Source organism: Zonotrichia albicollis, chromosome 6, assembly GCF_047830755.1.
Source record: "Zonotrichia albicollis isolate bZonAlb1 chromosome 6, bZonAlb1.hap1, whole genome shotgun sequence".
Classification (NCBI taxonomy): Eukaryota; Metazoa; Chordata; class Aves; order Passeriformes; family Passerellidae; genus Zonotrichia; species Zonotrichia albicollis.
The window spans coordinates 9,915,819-9,940,594 of NC_133824.1; the positions used below are offsets into that span (position 1 = coordinate 9,915,819).

Sequence of the window (24,776 nt, forward strand, 5' to 3'; positions counted from 1 at the left end):
GTATATCAGTGACAAGGGTGTCCCTCAGGGATCCATACTGGGACCAGTGTTACCTAATGTCTTTGTCATTTATGACATTGTCAAAGCAGTCAAGTGCACTGTCAGTGGATTTGCGGGTGACACCAAGCAGAGTGGTGTGGTTGACACACCTGAAGATGGGATGGCCATCCAGAGGGACCTGGACAAGCTCAAGCAGTGGGCCCATGGGGATCTCCTGTGGTTGAACAAGATCTAGTTCAAGGTGCAGCACCTGGGTCAGGCAGCCCCTGGTATCAACAAGGGCTGGGCATGAACAGATCAGAGCAGCCCTGCTGAGAAGGACTTGGTGGGTGAGAGGCTGGACATGACCCAGGCATGGGCACACACAGCCCAGAGAGCCAAATGTGCCCTGGGCTGCATCCACAGCAGCATGATCAGCAGAGTGAGGGAGGGGATTTTGGCCCTCCATTCTGCTCTGCTGTGCTGCATCCAGCTCTGGGGTCCCAGCACAGCCAGGACATGCACCTATTGGAACAAGTCCAGAGCAGGATCTCCCAGAGGATCAGAGGGATGGGACACCTGTCCTGTGAGGAAAGGCTGAGAGAATTGGGATTTTCCAGCCTGGAGAACAGGGGGCTCCAGGGTGACCTAATTGCTGCCTTGCAGTACCTGCAGGGAGCATAAAAGCAAGATGGTGGAAGACATTTTACAAGGGCATGTGGTGATAGGACAAGAGAGAATGGCTTCAAACTAAAAGAGAGTAGGTTCAGATTAGATAGTAGGAAGAAGAAATTCTTTACTGTGAGGTGTTGAGACACTGAAAGAGGTTTCCCAGCGAAGCTGTGGGTGCCCCATCCCTAGAAGTGTTAAAGGCCAGGCTGGATGGGGCTTTGAGCAACCTGGTCTAGTGGGAAGTGTCCCTTCCCTTGGTAAGAACTGCATAACCTTTAGTGTCCCTTCCATCCCAAACCATTTTATGATTCTATGATTCAGGATATTGTAAAGATCATGTAATGCTCAACTTCTCCAAAGTTGCTGAAGATTTTGCATGCTTTTCTGGTGACTTGATGAATTTTTGAGTTTTGGTTTCTGAAAAGCTGGGAACCACTTGAGGCAGCATTTCAGTTCCCACAAAAGCAAATGGCCCAAATAGTCACAAGAAGCAGCAATAGATTCATTCTCCAGGTCTGTTTTCAGGAGTTAGGATTCAAATTATGAGGCAGGTGTTACTTGCTTATCCATATGACTGTGTCCAAGTTTGATGTGATGAGTTGAAGCTCTGCAGAATTCAAGGTTCTATCTGAAGAATTTCCAGTGTGTCAGAGCATGATGCTGCATGTTTTTGAGGAGCTTATCAATCCAGTCTGCCATGCTAGTCCTGGCTTGCAGTGGTCCTGTCATCACCCAGTGAGTTCTCACTGCCATTCCCCTCTCTCCAAGTGTATCATGGACCAGAGCTGGTGCTAAACAGGGCCAGTTGGCTTTGCTTTCTGTGGCCCACTGCAGACGTGTAATGCTGAAGATGTATTTCATTATAGAACCCCAGTGTTTAAGGAGATTCTTCTACTCTCAGCATGCACTGTGCTTGCAGCAGCTCAGCCTGCAATCTTAAGAGATCACCCTTTCATTCACGTGTGTCTTGCACAGGACCGGGACACGGACAAGAAGAGAATTGAGGAGCTGCTGGAGGAGAACATGGTCTTGGAGATTGCACAGAAACAGAGCATGAACGAGTCTGCACACCTAGGCTGGGAACTAGAACAGCTGTCTAAAAGCACTGACCTTGCAGATAGTGAGTACCACCTGGGGTTGCTGTGGTGTTTGTGGTCTGTTTCAGAATAAACAGATTGATTGACTGGGAACAGAAGTTGAATCCAAGATTGGAAAGCTGCTCTCATCCAGCCACTTGTCTTTGACCTTCATGTTTTTGAACTTCTAAAATGTATTCCTCTTCCTTTCACTCTCTTTTGAAAGCATCAAAATGTTTTCCTTTTGTTATGTTCCTCACTGAGAGAATGACTTTTAAGTATTACACTTTAATAAAAATTTAAAAATAAAGAAAGCTTTGCAAATGACACAGCAGAAATGTCACATTTAATATTTCTAACTGAGTGGTTGGGTGGAGTCTGTGATCTTTAGTATTCTTTAGTACAGTTAATACAGACAGTTATGTGGTCTTTAAGTCCCAGGAAGTAATGTATGCTGAAGTCATTTATTTTTACAAGATACTGAAAAATGTGTGCAGTTAAAATAACTGGCTGATTTTTTTTCTTTGAGTGGTTTATTTGATTTCCGTAGCTATCACAAACATAGCCTATTCTTTCTTCACTAGACAGGTTTTAGCTTTGGTTCCTGTGTTTAGCATTTCTTCTGTCTGTTACAGCAGCCTAAACAACAATTCTAAGTGGAACCAGGGAAATATAAGCTATTTCCTCTAATTCAACATGCAACTTTGAGTATTGAGTATTCACCTTATTCTGCTAAGATTTGCATGTTTGGCTTTGTGAGCCAGGAACAGTTGAACTTGAAGAAAAAGGAATAAATTAGAGTAAGCAGATGTTAAGTTTTCAGTGAAACTGTCTAGAATAGCTTTGTTTTGTAAAACAGCTGTGTTATGTGGCTGACACCAATTCTGAAATCTTCTTGCTGTCTAGGATCTGAGTTTTCTTCACTAAGATTAATGGCTAGTTAATTGTTACTTCTAAATAATAATCTTGCAAAGCAGGTTATATTAGCATGAGAAATGAATGTCACTCTATTACTCCTTCTGTGAAATCAACAATATTGCTCATTGTGTTAGTGGGGGGAAAAACACAGTTCTCTCCAAACTTAAAAATTTTGATCAAGAGTATTTCAGGAAAATATAAAAATACCTAAATTTTATGGCCCGTTTGAAACACCAAGTTTTGTTCCCTTCCTGATTTGCTTTCACTGTTGATGTAATCGGAGGAGGAATTCTAGTTACCTCTTATTAACTAATTTCTATCAAACATAACTTGAAAAATTTGCTTGAGTGATTTAGCACTGCACTGATGTGTAGCATTTTAGCACTGGAGCTTCAGAAGCTCTCTGATTAACCAAAGAAAAAGAATGAGGAACTGAGAACATCCATAAGTTTGTATTCAGTAGGAAAATAAAATGGTGAAGGAGGTGGATTTTTTTTTAAAGAACATTTAACTTTGGACTTTTATTTAATGGAAGTGCTATTCTGACTCTACAGTAATTCTCTGTAAGAAGTTTTATTTCAATCCATGTTGCTGTTCTGAATGCAGCTTGTTTGTACAAATAGAGTCAGACTGCAAAACTCTTCTGGAAAATCTTCCATTCCTGGCTATCAAGTAGAGTCTGCAAGGATGGCGGATAGAAGATTTTACCAGCTAGTTTGATATTTTTTATTAAAAATAATTTAAAAAATAAGCATGAGAAAAAGTAATTTAGGTGGACTTCACTTCAGAACAGAACTCAACTGGAGTATTTAGTTAGTAGATGTTAAGTATTTGAGTCTTCACTTGACCAAAGCTTTCCAGGTGATGCTCTGCAAAAGAGACAAACAGAATTTTACCAATCTCAGAAAGTTGCCAGCTTAAAGTACTCAGTATGCTGTAGTGCTTATTTAGAAGGAGTTACTAATTTTCTTAGGTTTAAAGACAGTGTTAAAGTCAATTTCATATGAAATGTGATTTTGAGATGATGGGTAGCAATTATTTCATGTGTACAAGAAGGTTGCTCTTGTAATTATTCAAATGCTGGGCAGAGAAATTAACAGAGCAGTGAGGCTCAGGTGATGGATTTGAGGCTGAGAGGTAGTGAGACTTTTGATCTACTACATTGAGTAAAACAACATCTCTGTTGTAAGACTTGAATAAATTTAGTTCTGAGATTTCAACTTCAGACACTTCTCAGATCAGCATTCTGATGGGTGTCCCGTGCCTGGATACCTAGGAGTAAATTATTCTCTGTGCTTCAGCATAATCTTGATGAAGAAACTATAAAGATAAGCACTGGAATTCTCTTTTGTAAGAATTTTTTCTATAACTGAATGTGATTGAATACCTGAGTTTTCAGTAGCTCTTGGAAGTGCACCACCTTGCTGTTTTAGCAAAAACTTGGCAGAGGTTTACTTTCTGCCTCAGTTTATTTCTGTGATGAAAGTATGAGATGGTATCACAGTATATTTTGTTACTAACATTAGGCACACTCCCAACATGACTAAAGCAAATTTAAGATGAATTAAGAAAGTAAGCAACTTTACAGATAGCTGGCTGTTCAGATAGTACTCTATTTATTGAAGGTATTAATGGTTGTCTGTGAAAATGAGTTCTGTTTTTAACCAAGTATTTACTTAGCAGTCAAGCTGAACTTGTAAGACTCCCAGCAATAATCTTCATCCAAGTGGATCTTGTGCACCTCAGAAGGAAACATTGGTGAATTGATTAGTGCCACCTTCTGCTTCTCATGTTTCAACAGCCAGAAAGTCCTTTGTGTTTGAGTTGAATGAATGTGCTTCGAGTCGAATACTGAAGCTAGAGAAGGATAATCAGAGCTTGCAGAACACAATCCAAGAGCTGAGAGATGCCTCCTTGACCTCCAGAGAGAGCAGCCTAAAGTTTGTGGAACTGGAAAAGGAAAATCAGCAGCTTAGCAAAAAGGTAATTTGCTCACAGGAGCAAATGGAGCTCCTAGTTTTTTTAAACACAGTGCACAAAGGGCTCAGAAGATTCCTGAATGATGAGAGTTTTCAGGGAGTTCACTCGTGATCCCCATAAGACTGACTATTATTTTCGTCCTGTCTATTTAATTGCATTCTAATGCAATTAAATTCTAATAATTTTATTCAATGCCTTCTACTTCACTGCCTGCTTATGTGCATCATAGTAAGAAAAAGTGACTGTTCCTGTTAAATAAAAACTGGTTTTCAGTGCCTCTTGCCCCTGTCAGATTGTGTCCCTCTCTGTTGTCTCACAGAAAGGAAGCCATGGTCACATTGAACTATTTTTGTTTTTTGAAAGTTAAATAATTTTTACATGTAAATCAAATAAATTACACAGGTGAATTCAGGTTAGTAAATTCTAAATGTCTTTCTTGCTGTCCAGAGTCCTGGGCCTGCTTTTTCTTGTCCTCTTAGCTGTTATGAATTCTTTAGTGTTTCTCTCTGTCTGTAAAGACCTCAGCTCTTTCCATCTTTGTAACAAACATGTAGGTCATCATTTTTTAATTTTACTTACATGTACTTGTGTTGCACTCTGTTATTAACTTTGATTACATTTACCTCAAATGCCACCTCAGTCCTTGTCCTTGTGAAATAAACTGCTCAGTTCACCTCCAACTATCAGCCTTATTTTTGTCTGACTAGTTACTTGATTACTCAGTTCTGATGAATTGAGCCAAATGCTGCTGGGGAAAAAAGGATGCTTCCTACTCTGTAGTATAAAACATTTTCATGTTGGATTTTTCCACATTCCTACCATTCATAAATTATCCACAATCTCCTTTTCTCCTTTTCCCATTACTTCTGTAAGCTGTGTGTGTGAGACATTGGTACAATGATTTCAGTTCTGTTTGGTTTGCCTGTGAGCTAGCTGAATCCCTTAAAGAACAAGGGAGGGAAGCACCTACATATGAAATGCTGCTTGTGGATTCCTAGACTGTAACAAGCCCATTTCTCTGCTAGGGAGAGCAGTATCCAGCACTGGATCATTCCATCTTCTGCAGAGATTCATTTGCTAAGCTGAGATCAGTTCTGCCTTTTTTTCTTTTGTTTGTGAAAAAGAAATACTGCAAAGATTGTTTACTCTAATTTTCCTTCCACACTTCTATTTATGACCCGTTGTGTATAAGGAATTCAATCCAGCTCTAATTTACATGCCTAAAGCTGGAGATGGAGGCAGAGAAAGCACTCAGCAGATACCTGTGGTGTACTGCAATTTAAGTCACTTGAACAACTGTGATCAGCCTCTGGCTTTGCCCCAGGCAGATTCCTGTGGGCACCTCCTGTTATGGGCACTGTATTGGTGCCAACAGTTGTGATTCCCTTCAATTAGAATACAGTGAGGTGTGCCAGGGGAAATAATAGGCCAAGTCTCAGATTTGTTGCAAAATGTTTGCTACAGTGGGCAGGGGAGAGTGCAAGAGCTCTGGAGGAATGTTAAAGTCAAGCATGTGTAAGTCAGAGGGCAAGAGATGAAGAAGCATTTTTCTCAAATGTTCTATGCCTTTGGGGTTCTTTTGGTAACTTTCCTGAGATATCCATAGTAAAAGCCTGTCTCCCTAAAGTTGTTTAACTGAGCTGAGATTCTGTCCACTGTCTGAGACTTTCAAAAATTGTTGTTTGAATATGCTTGTTTATCTAGTGATTGGTGGGATCATGTAGCTGAAACAAGATTATTATTCTAGTACCAGAGGAGGTGCTATAAAAAGTAGTTATGTACATTTTTTTTTCCTTTTTTACAAGATTTTCAGAGGAGCTGGTAGTAGAAAACTCTCCTTTCAGGCACACTCAAGTAGTAGCAGTCCAAGTACCTGTCTGTTGTCTCTGCCTTTCTGACTTACTGAAAGGAGCTGTAAATAGTCATGTCTTACTTGCCTCCAGTTTTCTGGGAAGTGCAGATGAAGATCAGCTATTGCTGAGCCACTGAGTTTGTTGCAGCTTTCTGTGAACAGCTCCTTTGAACCTCCACATGGTTACATTTCTGGCTGCTGAGCCCTCCTTATCTCCAATCTGGGCAGCCCCTGCTTGTTTAAACACTTCCTGTAATGAGGGGCATGTTGACATAGGCAGAGCCCAGCCTCCAGCTATTTCCCACTTGGAAGAATTAGGTTTAATACCCCTTTCATTGACATTTTCACTGTTGGCAGAGTTGATAATACCTAAACAAAAATGAGCTGATTCTTGTGCAGAGCTGTAGGTGCTCACAGCACTTTGCAAGTTTAAAAAGGAATTATTTCCTGACTTGGGCAGTACAGTTCCCAGAATCTCTTGGTTCTAAGTACTGAAGAGCTACTGCTTTTATGTTCTTCATGCATTACAAGTACAGCTTTCAAAATGAATAAGTGAGAACTTTGTTGTAGGACTGGAGCCTTATTCACAAATCTTTCAAATGTGGTGTTGTCACCTGCTGGGGAAAAGAGAACAGAACACGGAGTGGGAGCGTGAACTTGGTCACCCCAGTGCTTTAGTGTTTTTCCTCTGCTACTGTTTTAGGCTGTTGTTTGGTCTTCTAGTGCTGTTGCTCACTGAAGTGTCTTAATAACTGCCTGCATTAACTGATAGAGTAAGACCATCAGTGATGGAGAGGCTAGGAGGAGGCAGGTTCCTCAGGAAGGGGAGCAGCAGAAACTTAATTCCTGTTGACAGGAGCACAACAGGGCATTCAGCAGGCAGGTGAACTAAGCATTTCTTACTGCTGTGCCTTATATGCTCTGATCTTTAAAGGCATGCAGAAGAAGATTCTTAGCACTGTGAGAAAAACAAGACCATTTCCTCCTCTGAGAATGGTAACTGCGGGAGAGAGGGATTTAATCTTTTAGCCATAGTTCCCATCTCATTTGTCTCTGATCTTCAAAATGACTTAAAGTGCAGACAGTCCTTGTGTCCAGCTGTGGTTGATGTGTTTTGGTGTGTTCTCTTCACACAGATTGAGAAGTTGCAAAATCAAATTGAAAAAGAGAAGCAAAGCAATCAAGATTTGGAAACCCTGAGTGAGGAGCTGATAAAAGATAAAGAGCAGCTGCAAGGTGTCATGGAGACTCTAAAAGCCGACAAAGACAGACAGGTGCGAATTTCTCAAATGTAATACAACAACGTGCTCAGTAATGCGAATTCAGTGATGCCATTTACAGCATCTGGTTCTCTCAGGGAGATGAGGCAATTTGAGAGCTACTAAGTGCAGTTGAACTTGATCAAATCTGGGTTAAAATCTTCTGCAAGTGTAAAAGCTGAGCATGTTTTGTTGATTGCTGCCCTTGTTACCATAAGGGGATCTTTAGGCTATTATATGAACAGACATTCCCCCTTGAGTGAAAAAAGCCCTTGGATCTTACTAAATGGAATACCAACTGGTTTTAGGATGTGCTAAAAAATCCCCATTTTGTTGCTGAAGGTTGATCTTCTATCATCTGTATGGCATGATTGGTTTGGTTGAGGTTCTTTAGCCACTCAGCCTTTTTGCTCTATTTAAAAGAGATGCTGAGAAAGTATTTATGTTTTCTGGATTGACATTTGAGTTGCCCTTCAGCTTAAACACTGTGCTGCAGTTCATGTGGAATGCTTGAAAACTCTTATTACAGGTTTGTGCAAGTATCATCTGCACTGATTTGACAAATTAAAAAAAATACAGACACAGATCATTAGAGACTGGTCTGAATATTCTCAATCTCTATTAAAATATACTCTTAAGTTTTTGTGAGGTGAAAATTAAATAGCAAAATGTCTAATTCGTGTAGTTCTTTTCATCTTGAAGAATTTTTACCCAGACTTCTCCCTGGGAAAATGCACTTTACCAACAAAGTCTTACATTTTAGTTAGAACAAATACAGACTCTTTGTGGCAGGAATTAATAGATGGTTTGAAGGTAGGGCAGGAAGTGAAACCAGAAATATTCCCAGTTGTTAAAAAAGAGTAGTTTGTGGTTTTTTCAGGTCTAGGCGCTTTTGATTTGTGTGGATGTTGTCTAGTATAAAAATCAAATGCAAATTGCAGTCTAAATTACAATTGCATCAGCTGAAATTTGACCAGTGGGGTAAGTGTACTGTCCTTAAGGAAGTGTGTCTTTAATGACATCTGTAACTGCTCTACATTTTCAAGTATTGTGAGGTTCCTGGCTCCTTACCAGAGATAATTTCAGTCTTCAGGTCCCCAAGATGAAGGTAAACCTAGATTGAAAGATACCCTCTATTAAGAATGATTTGTAACAAAGCATCTTCTCCAAGGTGTTCTCTGAAGGTCCTCTGTCTGCTTTCTCCTTCTGCCCCTGCCTTCTTGGATGGTAGCAGGAATGTAGCACAGTTTTTAATTTATTAAAATAAATTTTTTAAGAGTTTGGGTTCTTGGTTACCAAGTCAATAATTTGCTGAGAAATTTGTCTTGGATTAAATTGATTTTGATATGATATGATTTTGTTAACAGTCATCTCTCTGCTTTAGGACTAATTTGTACCACACTTGTAAGTAGATGAATAACATTTGCACAACTGTTTATGTAGATAAAGGACCTTAAACAAGAAAATGATCACCTTAATCAAGTTGTCCTGTCCCTGAGAGAAAGATCACAAGTGAGCAGCGAGGCAAGAGTGAAAGATATTGAAAAAGAGAACAAAATCCTTCATGAAACGGTAACTGAGACAAGTAGCAAACTGAGCAAGCTGGAATTTGAGAAGAAACAATTGCAAAAGGATTTTGACCAGGTTAGAGAAAAAGTGGAAAGAGTGGAAGAAATGGAAAAAGAGCTCCACCGGCTGGAGAGGGAAAATGAACAGCTCACAAAAAAGGCAGCAGTGATGAAAATAGTGACAGAAAAAGTGGAAGTTCTTGAGCAAGAGAATGGTGATCTGGAAGTGGAAAATAGGAAATTAAGGAAATCGTTGGACACATTACAAAATATTTCCATCCGTCTTGGTGACCTGGAAAGGGACAACAAGCAATTGGATGAAGAAAATCTGGAGCTTAGAAGAGTGGTAGAGACCATGAGATTTACTAGCACAAAAATGGCACAAATAGAAGCAGAAAATAAAGATTTGGAGAGGGAGAAAGAGGACTTAAGAAAAAATGTGGAAATGTTAAAAGCAATGAACAAGAAATCAGAGAGGCTGGAGCTAAGCTATCAGAGTATCAGTTCTGAAAACCAGAGACTTCAGCAAATTGTGGAGAACAGCAGTAAAAAGATCCAGGAATTAGAAAAAGAAATTCAAGGAATGGAGAGTGAAAATCAGGTCCTCCAGAGGAACCTTGAAGAGCTAAAGGTTTCTGCCAAACGGCTAGAGAGCTTAGAAAAGGAAAATAAAGCCCTAGAACAAGGAATGTCTCAGCTAGAAAAAGACAAAAAAATGCTAGAGAAAGAAACAAAACGGCTTTGGCAGCAAGTGGAAATGAAAGATGCTATTTTAGATGACAGTACAGTAAAGCTAGCAGTCGCTGAGAAGGAAAACAAGACACTAGAAAAGGAAATTGCTCGATTCAGAGAGTCATCTTGTAAACTGAAAGAGTTTGAAAAAGACAATAAAGACCTCCTAAAGCAAGTTACAATTGATAAGAGAACACTAGCTACACTGAGAGAGGTAAGCAAGTTAATTCTGCTGGGTTCTATGCTGCTATTTTTTGTTTTTTCAGCTCAGTGAACTACTGAAGGGATATATCTCTGTCCCACAGGAGATCTTCACAGCCTTAACACAGCCTTCACAGTCATTTGAAAGTGTTGCCTTGGAAAGTGGAACAGGCCAAGAACTACACTTGGTGCAATTGTGCAGTGTCCACTTTGTGTCCACAATGCAGTCTCTAAATTACATCTTTTTTCATGCAGAATAAAATTTTACAGCAGCTCTTATGTGGTGCCTGTTAACCAAAGACTTTGATACTTTCCTCTAACTGTGGCTACAAAAGTTTTTGCTAACTTGAGAGCTCCAGTGGGGGAGATTGACTCTCAGGCCTAGAAATGTCTGGCACTTATTGAGGTCACGCAGACATGCCTGTTCTGAGACAAAACCATCCCAAATGAGCAACCTAAACCAGCTGCACCAAGGTTTTGCTTTACAGCTACCTTACAGCATCTTTCCCCAAATGTTTCCCTGCTGGATGAGAGCATGCTAAGCAGCAGTGATCTCTCCCTGTGCCGAGCATTAGGACATTGGCAATCTGAGGATGTGTGTGCTAGAGCCTGACACTCTTACAAGAGGCCTATGAGCAGATTCAGGTTATTGCAGCTTGCTCTCATTGCCTGTCCTGCCTGCTGCTGTCCTGCCAGCACCAGATTTCCTGTGAAGGACTATTAAAATGAAAAAGGATTGTGCTGCAGTAGCTCAGTGAAATAGATAAATTTAGCAAGATTAATACAGTAAGCAATTGCTTACTTCAAGGTTTAGTTTTATTTCAGTTTTGAAGCATTAGTGTAATTTTGAGGAGGAGACATAAAGTCTGTCAGAAACACTTGACACAGGCCCAAGTTATGTTTCTATCCAACTTTCCTTAAAAATTATTAAAACAATATAATTTCTAAGAAGGCTCCTCTATAATCTTTCCATTCTCAGATTTTGCAGATTTCCAGTGGTGCACACCCATATAATAGCCCATCTTCTTTTCTTTAGTTATTTTCTATAGATCCTGCAGAAGGAGTTAATGGATGTTAAAGGGACCTCTTTACAGATCACTGGACTGGCACTGACCTTAACCATATTTTTTACCTTGCTGTGTGAATGAATTCGTGGCTGAATTTGTGATGCCAGAGTACTATTGAATAGCTACAGTTTGACAAAGTATTTTTATAAAATTTTTTTCTTGATTCTGTTTGACATTCAGGATAGTTTTTTTTAATTTCAAGTTCTTCAGTAGCTTTTTTGTTCTTTCTTCATGTGTTGTTTAAGAAAACTTTTAGCAGAAATGCAAGCAATGTAGATCTCTATGATGCATTTGTATTTCAGAGAATTTTGAATGGTAGGGATCTTCACACTTAGCTATGCACCAGAAGTAATCCTTTTTAGAAATGCAGGTGGCACTACATCTACCCAGGCCATTTCCACACAGACCACTTCACTGGCATAACAGCAAAGCATTTACCATATGTGAGAAACTCAGTGCATTATTCATGCTGACCCTGTTCCCAAGTCCCTTGGTAATAACATCACAGCCACGATACCTCAGGAGACTCCCATACTGAAGTCCTGTTGCTCCTGTGTGTGTACCAGTGCTGGCCGGGCTTTCTGTCCTAGCTGAGAGACGGAAACTCCCCCTGCTGGCGTCCCCTGCCCTGCACAGTCCTTGTGTGGCACGGGGATGGGGTGGTGTCTCCTGGCCTGCACATTCCCTCCTTCAGCAGGCAGGCACAAAGCCACTGTTGGCAGAAGTAGTTCAGTACAGTGAGTGAAACAAAGGCCAAAAGAAGCATTCTGCAGATTTATTTCAAGTGACCTGTAAATAAAACCAATCAGTTTAATTCTGCACTCAGCTGTCACTGAGAATTTTAACTGACCTACTTGAAACTAGGATTTTGTCCAATGAATTTTTCAGTACACTTAAAAACATGTATAGTGCTGGATAATTACCACCACCCTTTGCATAGCAACTAATTGTGTTAATGCTGTTTCAGGATTTGGTCTTGGAGAAGCTGAAGAGTCAAAAGTTGTCTAGTGAGCTGGACAAACTGAGCCAAGAACTGGAGAAGATGGGATTGAACAAAGAGCTGCTGCTGGAGGATGATAATGGCAATGGTGACACGTAAGGAAACTGAGCTCTTCCAGACATTCTTTTGACTCAGCCTCACTGAAGCCCTTTGCCTTTCTTTTTGGTTCTCATCTGCCTCCTTGCCATTACCCTTAACAGTTTTGGACATAAACCACATTTTTATGAGGAAAGCTTGGCAGGATACTGTAAGTTTTACAAAACATTTTTTTTGGTGGAAGGAAGAAATGCCACTTTGTCCCCATGCTAACAGTGCCTCTGTATTCCCCAGCAGAGTAACTGAGTAGCTATTTCAGTGTGTATTTCTCTTCATGTAGAATGTCTGTTAAACAGTGTCTGTCATTACTTCATATAATTGGTGGTCTAGATACCTGTTTGTATAAACATATATCTGAAATTTCTGATGGCAAGGAATTTCTTTGTAAGTCCTGTAGTAATGAACAGAAAATCCCAACAACCTGTGTGTATATGGGCTTCTTGGTAAGACCTACTTATAGAAACCTACCCATCTTGTAGGAACCTTTAAAATGTGGATCTTCCTCCTTGTTAAGAATCTACAAAAGAGCCATAAGAAGAGTTTTCTGTAGTGTAATCATGGGAAAAAGAAAGAAACTTATTTTCTTTCAAGTCATGTAACTCTTTGATATTTCTGTAGAACCATGCTGGAGTTAATCTCTGTTAAAATGGATTGGATTTTCCATGAGTGAATTCTCTAGCTATAATATATCAGTAGTAATCCGCAGCAGTAGAGGAAATAATTTTCCTGAAGAAGCAGGCATGTATAATTTAAGATGTAGTGGGATTGGGAACAGGTGAAGGTGAAGTCTGCTGTTTAGATGGTGGCTCATATCCTGGTGGCAGACATCAGAAAGCTATTATCATATTTTTCAGAAAATATAAGGTTCTGGAAAGCAAAACTGAATCAGCACTAAAATCAACTCTAGCTGTGAAAGAGGAGAAGATTGCAATGCTGGAAGCTCAAGTGAAAGACTTTCTGAACTTGAACCAGCAGTTACAGAATGATCTAAATATGGTAAGAGCTTAAGTGAATTTTAATTTTTCACATTGCAGTTCTGCACATTCACATGTTCAGGGATTTTTTGGTTTGAGGTTTGATTTTTTTTTTTTAATTGAATAGCAGGTTTGTTCTTCTCATTGCCCCTCCCAATACACATCCTTTCTAAGAACCTTTTTTTCACTAGACTGCCTTTTTTTTGTCCTTTTGTATGTAATGACACAAAATTCATAAAAAAATTTTGGGCTAGGAGGGGTTTTCTTGGATAACTGCTCTTTGTAGATCTGTTTTCCCATGGTTTTTTTTTTCATTGGCATGGCTGTGTTTTTCTGCCTTGTTTAGTGGAAACAACTAAACAAGGCAGAATGCCCCAGTCTTCCATGGGCTGAGGAAGACTGCAGTTGGAACATCTCCCCTAAGAATAGCCTGTTTGTTAGGTGATTGAGCTTGAGTCTAAAGGCACCTGGCATGAGGGCAAGAGACGTGGATTCTTCCATGTGTCTGTGTCTCAGCTTCCCTGTCTGTGAAGTGGGGTAATGGTGGTTGAATCTCTGAAAGTCTGTGCAGTGCAAGAGAGGAGTGACATATCCCATCATTATTAATGCATTATTCCAGTTCCTTCAGTGTTGAAGGTTGTTGCTTGTTGATTGTGTAGGTGAAGAAGGACTTTGATGCACTCAGGCAGACTCAGCAGGATGGGCAGTATGCTCAGAAGTCCCTGAGGAATTCAGCAGAGAAGCTCATTGTCAACCAGCAAATGAATGAGAAATTGGAAGCAGGGCACCAAGAGGCCACCACAGAGCTGCTGAAACTGAAGGACAGGGCCATTGAACTGGAAAGGAATGTAAGCCTTCTCCTGTGTCCTCTTAGCTCATAGACTTCTCTTGTACTCTTGAGTGGGTTGGTGGAAACTGGATTTTTGAGCTTAAAGCAATCTGATAGGTTTTCTGGGGCACCCAAGTCTACCAGATTCCTTGGGTGTCCCTTGGGACTGCGCAGGACCTAAGTGCTTCATGTGTCTTGTGTCCATCTTGTCCCATCTTTGCAAGGATTGATCCTGTGTGTTAACATCTGTCTTACCTGCATTTAATGTTGCAAAGAGGTTTTTTTATGCCTTTGTGGCAGAATGATCATCATTAATTGGTTCTCATCTTTGAAAAGACTCCATATAATCAGAACAGCTGTTTTCTTTTCTTCCTGTCACCCCTTCAATGCCATCTCTCTTTCAGAATGCAGCCCTGCATACAGAGAAGCAGCTGCTTAAGGAGCAGCTAAAGCATTTGGAAACACAGAATGTCTCCTTCAACAATCAGATCCTGACACTACAGAAGCAAAATGTCTTCCTTCAAGAGCATAACACTGCCCTGCAGACACAGACAGCCAAGCTCCAGGTCAGAACATCCTTCTGTCTCTGTGCCAGGAGGTTGGATTTGATTACTGTAGTGTGGAGGACATGACAATAATGAAATGTTTGTGTTGATAGGCTGATGTAATGATGGAAAGATGAAGCCTAGGAAGTGGAGCTTCATTTGGGGTCTGACTTTCTCCAAGCTAGAAGGGAAATTGGGTCTGTAGCTAATGTCTGGTAGCTACCTTCAGCAAGAAGGTGGTTATTTACAGAGAATAAATTAAAATTAGTACAGCAAAATCCAGATGTGTTATTCCAGAAGCTACACTTCAGAAATAAAAAAAAAAAACTTTTCTTTTTTGTGTTAATGCTGTACCTGTGAAAGAGCTCAGCAGAAATGGAAAGAGGGTACAAGTCAGCTCCCCATAGGTGTTGTAGCAATGAGCTCCAATCACAGTTTTCAGACTTTCAGACAAAATGTCAAAGTTGCCAGTGGAAAAATTACTCTTAAAAATTACTTGATTTAAAAAAAAAAAAACTTACTTTGAGAAGAAGGCCAGTTTCAAAGGACAGCGTTGGATTAACTCTATTTCTCTTGCATGACTTTCACTTTTCAAGGTCTTCCTCTTGCACGTTCAGAGATGGAGAGATGGGTTTCTTTGTTCTCATTCATTGTTTCTCATCTGTAATTGATTTACATAAAATCAGTGCACCATCTCTCTACTGAAACCAGACTTGTTAGGAGTAATGCTCACATACACAGTGTTAGGAGTGTTGTCCACATACAGTGGTGCAGTTAATGTTTCTGAGTTTGGGTGAACTTGAATTTCATTACTTATACACAAATACAGGGTAACTTTTGACTCTGATCATGATTGTCAGAGATGCAGTTGACTTGTGAGTATTCCAGATCATCTTGGTCTTTGGGCTCAAAAGCTTCTGGTAAAGCTTCTGGTAAAAAAAATTTCAGTTTAGAGGTTATTGTGATAATTTTCCTACTACTGTGGTGCATACTGCCAGCAGTAATCCCAAAATTATGCCGAATTGTACATAGATGTCTTAAGTCAACAAGGCAGCGTAGGCATTCTTGACTAACTCTATATGGATGTAAGCGGCTACAAAATCTTTGTTGTATGTACCAGTAGATATGGATAAGTAATACTTACTTTTACTTGCAAAACTTTAGGTAGAAAATTCAACTCTCAGCTCCCAGAGTGCTTCACTGACGGCCCAGAATGCTTTACTGCAAAATCAGCAGACAGCCAAGGAGAACGAGAATGAAAATCTGGTGAAACAGAAGGAGCAGCTGAAAGCTGAGTATGAGTCATTGCTTCAGGACCATGAACACCTTACTTCACTGCATGAACGGCAGTCTGCAGAGTATGAGAGGCTAATAAATCAGCACAGCTGCCTAAAAACATTACACAAAACCCTGGATCTGGAGCACAAAGGTCTGCGTGAGAGGTACGCATGCTGCTCAGGGGTATTGTGTAGCAAGAATGTGCCTGTGTTACAATTTTAGCCTTAAATGTTGTCTCCAATTACAAACAGAAATTACAAAGTTGTTGCCCTGAAAAAGTGTCTAGTCATTCCTATTGTCATTGGGACATTAGATGAAAATATTTGCAAAGCTCTAGATTTTAGATCTCTAAAGCTGGCAGAACAGAGGTGACTGATGATACTCAGCAAACATGGCTTCGATCTCAGATGCTTTGTCAGACATAACATAAATTCTTCTACTACATTTAAGGATTTGTGGTATAACATCATACAGCCTTAAAAACATTCTCCAGTTCTACTGTGTGGAGTCTCTCTCCTAACCATAAAGTCTGCAGGTCACCTATATGTGAGTAGGGTGTATCTTGAGAAATTTCAGTCATTGAACCTTGTGACATCTGTGTCATGTCAGAGGAGGCTCTATGAAGGAAGCTGTATTGACCTATGAGGTAATGATGTATTATTAATTTTCTTGTAGTTCTCATAATCTATAGCTTTTGCTTCAGGCCCTTCAGCTGAATTAGGAAATGACTAAACTGTTAATTGCTTAGTCTCTAGTCACTGTCATTTTCTGACAATTATGCATGAATTGAACAATACACATAATGTATTGCTACAAAAGTGCTGCTCTGCCTACCTCTCAGATGTCTCTTATATTTTTCAGAGATTTTCCTCAAAACACTTTTATTTAGATTTCATTTCTGTGCAAGATCATGAGTTGGGTTCAGAGCAGTTTGGTGGGGATCCTTGTTGGTGGACTGCAAACTGGTGCTAAACTTTTCTTCCTGAAAGACTAAGGAGCTGGCAAATACAATGTGTGGTAGATTTTTATGAAGTACAGAAGTAAACTGTTGTGATTAAAATATCCACTGGGGCTGTGTGACAGGACAGCTGCTTGGCTGTCAACTAAATGAGCTGTAAGTGATTACCCAGACACTGTTCCTGCTTACCAAGTCTTTCTCAGACTGATTAATGGCTCTCATTGATTCAGGCTTTGCTTGAGATTACTACACTGCAGTGTGTTAAGGCAATTTGCTGTGTTCTTTCTTTGCTTGATGAGTACCAAACACTAAGCAACTCTAGCCTGAGGAAAAAGTGTTTTTCAAAGAAGAAGTTATCTACAGAGGGCCACCACTGTGATCATTAACAGTTTAGACTCTCTTTCTGAGATGTGACTCCCAGTGAGAGGCGTTGCAGGGGAGCAGATGGTGGCCTTCTCTGTATTCAAAGCAAGTTGAGTTTGGCAGTACTAAGTGTGCAGCATCCTCCTCAGCAGATCAGTCTTAAAAGGTAATTATCAAGGTGATTTGTGCGAGGACTCCATTTGGCTGTCAGGAAAAAAGCCAAAAGCTACTTTTTTAGTGCATGTTTTGTTCTCCCTCCATCATGTGCTGCTGAGGGAGCAGAAGGGAGAAAGAGTAGCATAAAAAGAGTTGTCTTACACCTCTTCTTTTTAACTAAGGTCTGTGACTGCTAAGATGGAATATTTCAATTTCAAGTTCAGCTAGAATGCGCCACCTGCTAAGTTTTCCCCAGAGCAGCTCAGTGCAACCAAGAAGTTTTCTGGTGTGGTGTTTAGGAGATGGGTTTTGTATGTCACAACTCCAAGGTGATTGGTTTTCCTCAGCTGTTGGCAGCTCTGTAATCAGAGTTCTGTTGCTTAAGGCAGGATTACACTTCCACACAAACCTATGATTGCAGCTGGTCTAGGAAGATCCACAGCAACTTCAGTTGGCTTGTGCACATCCAACAACATGTACAGCCAAGGTCCCAAAGGTTTGTGTAGTTCACTCTGCAGCATTCTAACCACAGAATATTTTCTGCACCTGAGCAAACTTCAGTAAACCAGTTTTGGTTCTTTCTGCACATATTAACACTGCAGTGGGGATTTAATAATGGGTTGTTTGTAACTGCAGTGAAATGGCCTGTCATAGCCCAGGAAACCACAGATGTGTGGGTTTGGCTCAGCAAGAAGAGGAGAATTAGTATGTTAGGGTCATTTACCATTAATAGCAGTTGTTTGACTTTGAGGTGTCTGTCTGATGGTCTCAGTGAGCACACAGGCTGGCTTCTAATGAATTTTTGAAACTGCTTTACATATTGCATATTACTAAGGGAAGGTAATAATTTTGTAGCTACAGATGATTAACAGATCCCTGAGCATTTCTTTGTGGCTTAGTTTGGAGAAGTCTAATCCTGCAGAGACACTGGGAAAAGAATCCCTGCTTTGCAGGGTTACATATAGCAGGGAGTTGTATTATTATGTTACCGGTGCTGCCTGGTAGTTATTTTTCTGGGTTCCTTTTGTCACACTTTTTATCATATCTGAGCATTTTCAAAATTGTCTCATTCACAAATATCTACCCATAGTATTTCTCCTCCAAAAGCAGCAGAAAGAATAAAAGCCAAAAGGAGTAAAGAGGACTACATTTCCTCAGTCCTGGGAATAGATTGTGTCAGAGCCAAAATGAATTCTATACTCATGTATGAGAAAATCTTTTTGAAACTCTTCTAAGAGCCTGATGCTTTAAAAAGTGAAATGAGCATGAGTGTTGAATAGTCTCCAGGAAGGGTGACCTGGTCCCTGGTGGTAGAGCTTGTCAGGTTGCACAGATTGTGCTCAAATTGTAGACTCCAGGCTGAATCTCTACTACAAGAAGATTTTGCCTGAGGATTTCATTCGGGCTCCAGACACGAACAATCATTTCCATTTTTGCAGATAGTCTCTCTCCTCTTTCTTACCTTTCACCTAACAACCAGGGGAGCAGCTGTGGTCTGCCTCAGGCTCAATGTGGCAGCCTGTGGTGCTGGGCCAGGCTGGCAATGCTGGACCAGTATTCTGCTTCTCTCTAAGGAGCCCTCTTTAAAACATAGAGGGCTTGGATAAAAATGAACAAAGTAGCCCTATCATACAGAGTCAGCAAAAGAATTTACAGTGCAGTTTCTGCAGAGACAGCCATGGTAATCTCTGCCAAAGGACTGACTGGAGTTTGTGTTCTCAGTCTCTGCATTGGCACACAGTTTGTCTAAAATGCTTCTTGGAGCTGGATGTGAAACCTTCCTCTGCTTTCAGGTTCTTCCATTTATTGTATGGACATTGAATTTGAAATGTCCCAGAGCTGAATGGAGCAAGAAAACAAATAAATAAGGTTAATTAAACTCTACTGCTGTTACTGGGAATGAGTAGCATAAAGCAGCTTTTGTCTGGGAGACAGGTACTTTCCTGTGTGGCCCTTCAATGGACTGGAATTTGGGACAGGCTGTAATTTGACCCTGGGATGAATGGAATGGTAGCCTGAAAGAAAAACAAGTTGGCAGGAGTCAGTGTATTTGGTGCTGTCTGCTGGTTTTGGTTTTGTTTTGAAGTTTTCATGACTGCAGAGTAACTGTGCTCTGCATTCATCTCTGCTGGCATGAGAGTCACAGAAAGATACTTGTTCTCTTTAGCTTTTTAAGCAATGCTGCATCTTCCACTTAGATTCTCTTTTAAAAGTACTTGGAAAAGTATTTCTCCATTTTTGACACAGATGTATGTGATAGATAGTATGCACTGTAAATTTTATTACAGTGACCAAAATTGTGCTGATGACTTTTGACATTGACTGCACTAATGGCCCCAGTGGCCTCTGATGGTGTTGTGTGGCCACAGATTCTGACAGAAGCCACCAGAGGGGAAAAAATACCTGGGAACAGCTTGCTGCCTTGTGAAGTGATGTCAGTCCACCCTGTTCTTCTCAGAGTTTTCTGGATGCAGGTAGTGAAGCACCTCAGGGAGGCTGAGCCTGCCTAATCCATGTGCCAAATATCAGGGAAGTTGTTCCACACCTTGGTTAGTTTAGCATTCCAGAGATCAGAATTAAAGAGAGGGCTGATGGCTTCAACCCTCTCTCTCTCCCCATCTCCCTGCCCTGAATGGTTTATGCACAAGTTATATAAACCAAGTAATAGTGGAGGCCTGGATGTGAACACTGGTTTTGCTCTTGGTTTTTTCACTAATGAAAACTCAAGCAGATGAGTCAGTCTGTGCTTAAAGGTGTTTTGCTGTCAGCTCACAGATAGCTCATCATCTGTCTGGAACATGCAGGAGATGAGTAGATGTGCAGGATGCTATTACCCATGCATATAACCTAGTATGGATTAGGTGGCTCCCTAACAAACTCTTGCTCATTGCACTGTTTTCCTGCTGCCTTTTGGGAGCTGCTTTCTAGTCAGGTTTTGAACTCTTGCCACTCTGTTATTTGTGACTGGGATTCCAGTTCAGTGGTGCAGTTTCCACTCATTTTGCAGAATCTCATGCTCTTACTAAATTACCAGAATCTGAAATTGAAGTAAGATTCTGGCAGTTGTGTACCCGTTTCCTTAAAAAATGCTTTGTTTTTTCTTTCTCTTTTCCCAAAGTCTTGTCTGCTGACTTGTATACTAAGTTGAATTTTCATGCATAGTGTTGAATTCTTCAGCTTTGATAGAAGTTTAACCACATAAATGTGGATGAAATAAATAAAGTCAGAAAAAAAATTGCTTTCTAATCATTGTGTTATTACCTATTAAAAATATTAACCCAGAGGAAGAAAAATGTTTCAATGAAAGCTGAGTGTATGCTGTTCTTCCTTTTGCAGATACAACAGTTTAACGAAACACAAAGCAGAATTGGAAGAGTTGGAATTAGTTTTAAAAAATGAGAGAGAGGTTCTGCAACAAGAGAGAAGATCAAATGCAATAACCACTGGGGAAAATCAGAAGCTGAGGGAGGAACTGGACAGGTATGGTTGCTTTGCTAAATTGTTAAATATATCAATTAAAAGTCAATTATGCAAAACATGGATGTGTTGCATTAGCTCTGAAGTACCTTCATATAACGTGTCTGTTCTTTTTTCTCTATTTTGCTGTTGTTAATTTGATAATTTTTACTTGTTAAAGTTTGTCAGCTTCATGAATACTGTCAACTGATACTGTTATTTGGTGCTTCAGACCTGGAACCTTTGCTCATACAAAATAGGCTTGGTTGGTTCAGTTCAAAAGCATTTTCTGCAGTGAATTGTTTCCAAGCACTTGCCTTTAGGCAGAACTACAAATGCCCAAGCCCCCAAATTATACTGGCTTTTTTCCCCTTGAGGAGCACTGGTGTGTGGTTTTTACACAGTATGATTTTAGCTCTAGGAGTTACCACTGTTTATTTTCTGCTGCCCAGAGAAAATTGCCATTCCTGTTATTAAAAGCTGTCTTAGAAACTCTTGATCAGTGGGTAGCTGTTAACTTGGGGCAGAGCCCCTTTTGAGAGCCTCACCCACAAACATCCCTGTAGCCCTGTTCATACTACAGAGGTGTTCTGAGAATCTCTTTGGTGCAAATGAGGGGCCAAGACCACATCAAGTTAAAGCAATGTCAGGTTGAATAATATTTTAAAATCACATTTTAAGTTGAGCTATAATTGTACCAGTGTACTTTAGAACAGTATTGAGCTCTTGAGAGGTTTTCTCAAGTTTGCTGTCCCTAATTCATTTTCTTAGGGACAAAGATGTTGCATAATGTTGATTGCAGGGCTGGCAGAACCAGGCTTATCTGTCAGCAGATACAGAAATTAATCTGTTCATCTAGTTATTTAATGTTGTGCCTTCCTGATTTGTAGGCATTTTTAGATTTACCTCAAAGTGTAAAAGAATGCTACAGTATCTTCTTACAACACCACAGTGTTTCACACTTAAATGTTCATATTTCATGCATCAGGATAAAAAAATAACATGTGAGTTTTCTTTATTTGTGCCAAATAGATCTGCCTTTATATCCCAATCCTCTTAAATACATTGGGCCTCAGAAGTTTGTGGTGTGTTTCTTACATATTGAAGAAATAGCAGTTTTATTTTTCATGTATTTTCCTTTCAGTTATTTTGTAAATTTGATTTTTTTTGTCATGTTACCACTAAAATTCTTAAAATTTTATGAAATGCTTAGAATAAAAATGTCCTTAGGAGTTACTCTTTGGAACTGTGTTTGATTTAGTGAGAGCTGCAAACTGATGGTGTGGTCTTTGAATGTGAGGTCATTTCTGTGAAGTGTCCTTCATAAGCCTGCTGTCTTCTTCGTGTTTAGGGTGAATTTCTTGCACAACCAGCTAAAGGCAGAGTATGAAGGGCTCCATTCACACACTAAAGAGCTGAAAACTTCCTTGAACAACTCTCAGCTGGAGTTGAATCGTTGGCAAGCTCGCTATGATGAGCTGAAAGAACAGCACCAATCCATGGATATCTCTCTGACCAAGCTGGATAACCACTGTGAGGTGAGAGGCTGTGAATACCCAGCTACTGCTGCTTTGGGCTTAGAGAGCTGCCACACATGGTGTGAAGCTTTGGACATGCTGTATACAGAAGGTCAAACTATGAAACAACACACACACATAGTTTGAAGTGTATAGTTTTTATTTTAGGGTGCCATGCTGTTGTGTTACCTTGATTATGGTGCACTCCAGGGAAGCCAGATGGAGAGGAAAGATGAATTTGTCTTGTTTCGTAGCTCCTGTCCCGGCTAAAGGGAAATCTGGAAGAAGAAAACCATCATCTCCTGAGCCAGATTCAGATGCTGAGCCAGCAGAATCAGATGTTATTGGAGCAGAACATGGAGAGCAAGGAGCAGTATCATGAAGAACAGAAACAGTACATGTAAGAAAAAAGAGATTTGAATTGTGAAACCTTAAGTAATCTAGACAAATATAGAAAACAAATGATCTATCAGGATTAGAAGAGCAGGCAGTGAAATGATAGGTCTTCTTGATAGCTGTTGGAAAAGGGGATGTTTGGTAGGAGATAACTGTAATGGAAGAAAGCACAAAATGTTTCTGCATTGCCTTACTGCAAAGGGTTGTTCACAAAACACCTGGGCAGCTCTTTTCAAGTAATACAGATGAACCTATGTGGAAAATACAATTAGAAAAGATGGAATGCTAAACCCAGTGGTACTTCTCAAAGAAGAGGAGGTTGGCAAAGAGTTTTAAGGTTTTGGAAAACAGCCAAGTTGCAACAAAAATACAGTCTTATGAGTGTTATTTTGTATTTAGGTTCCTCAAGAATAGCAAATATTCATACTTGTCATGCTTTTTTCATTTGTATTTCAAGAAATACCTGCTTTGATGTTGTTTTTAAGGATACATTCATCAACATACATTGCTGTGTCCTTCATGCCCAGGTTGACACGTTGAAATGAAATACCCTGTTTAAAGATACTATGTATTTACAAAGAATCCTGTTTTCACTGCAGTGGATTTCTCATATAGGTATGAAAGAAGGAAGAAAAATGTTCTTAATCCCAAGAATTTTAGTTTAAACACATCAGGATGATGTGGGTGTTACTGAGTTAAGTTTTATAGCAGTACTGGCTTATATGGTTGAAGTGTTAGAAATTGCTGAAATATGGTTGAATACAGTTCAGATGTTCTCTGATCTGTTTATCCTGGTGTCTGACTGTTCTGTCGTGGAGGTGCATTTGCCTTACTACTTGAATGAAAATAAGATTTGCCAACTTCCCTGTGTAGGTTAACAAAATAATCAGTAAAAACCACAGTTATTCTTAACACCCTCCAAACAAAATGTGCCTGAGATATTAGTTAGTAATCTTGCACCACCATCTACTGTTGTTCTTTCACCTTTCGTGCTTTGTTGCACAAAAATCACCCATCAGCATGGTTGGTAGGCTTTTGCATTTGCCCTCTCCAAACAGACTGGGAATCCTGAAGGTTCAGGATAGGAATATATTTCTGTCTCTTTCTTCTCTTGGTGGCTTTTGGTCTTCAGTTTTTTGATTATGCTTAATTTCATACAGATGACTCAGAATATGTTTTCCACCCTCACAGTGATAAATTGAATGCCTTAAGAAGACATAAGGAAAAACTTGAAGAGAAGATAATGGACCAGTACAAGTTCTATGATCCTGCTCCAAAAAAGTAAGTTCCAAATGGATTCATTCTGCTGTACAGATCAGTGAGGGCAAGAAAAAGCTTTCCATAACTGGGGATAACAGAAAATTCATCTGAATTATGGGTGGTGTCATCTCCACTTGTCTCTTCCCTCTCACTCTGCAAGATACTCCCTGAGGCAGCAGGTTGAGTTAATGTAGAGTACAGGGCCTCATGTGGGGCCCTCTGTATTAATACAAGAATCTGAAACTCCCAAAATAATTGGGAAAGAACCACTTTGCTCCCAGTATGTGACCAAGCAGCACTAGGAGCTTTCAGAGCTGCTCTTTCAAAGCAAGGCATAACCAGTCTGTTAGAGAGAAGGACTTAAAAATTATACTAATAAAACGAAAAAAGAGCCAAATTAATTCCACTGTACATAACCTTATAACCTTAGCAAAGAGGCTTCAAAGCAGCTTTCATTTTTCCTCTTCAGTCTGTTCCTGTAGTGGAGTTTGTCACACTATAAGAATGTCTTATGAGGCCCATATGTGTAGTTTAGATTTCTAGCAGAGGGAACAGTTGTCTTTCTCACATTTCTCGTGCTGAAGAAATATTTCTGTAAAAGTAATTTTGACTTCAGTAGGGAAATGGATCTCAAATGCTGTGAA

The 24,776-nt window shown here is 40.0% G+C and overlaps 1 protein-coding gene across 5 annotated transcripts in view; it reads left to right on the top strand.

Moving 5' to 3' along the window:
- The window catches only part of CCDC88C (coiled-coil domain containing 88C), a 95,722-nt gene that overhangs the window by 59,440 nt on the left and 11,506 nt on the right, over nucleotides 1-24,776 (top strand). For all 5 annotated transcript variants that reach the window (XR_003379342.2, XM_014264454.3, XM_005483157.4 and 2 more), the window contains 13 exons: nucleotides 1,627-1,771; nucleotides 4,447-4,628; nucleotides 7,614-7,751; nucleotides 9,180-10,250; nucleotides 12,272-12,399; nucleotides 13,255-13,396; nucleotides 14,034-14,222; nucleotides 14,608-14,769; nucleotides 15,913-16,190; nucleotides 20,840-20,983; nucleotides 22,311-22,497; nucleotides 22,731-22,876; nucleotides 24,064-24,153. Coding sequence is in view for 4 of the 5 variants with exons in the window: in XM_014264454.3 (XP_014119929.2) it covers nucleotides 1,627-1,771; nucleotides 4,447-4,628; nucleotides 7,614-7,751; nucleotides 9,180-10,250; nucleotides 12,272-12,399; nucleotides 13,255-13,396; nucleotides 14,034-14,222; nucleotides 14,608-14,769; nucleotides 15,913-16,190; nucleotides 20,840-20,983; nucleotides 22,311-22,497; nucleotides 22,731-22,876; nucleotides 24,064-24,153 (3,002 nt within the window). In the remaining variant the exon portion in view is untranslated. The remainder of the gene's footprint in view (nucleotides 1-1,626; nucleotides 1,772-4,446; nucleotides 4,629-7,613; nucleotides 7,752-9,179; nucleotides 10,251-12,271; nucleotides 12,400-13,254; nucleotides 13,397-14,033; nucleotides 14,223-14,607; nucleotides 14,770-15,912; nucleotides 16,191-20,839; nucleotides 20,984-22,310; nucleotides 22,498-22,730; nucleotides 22,877-24,063; nucleotides 24,154-24,776) is intronic.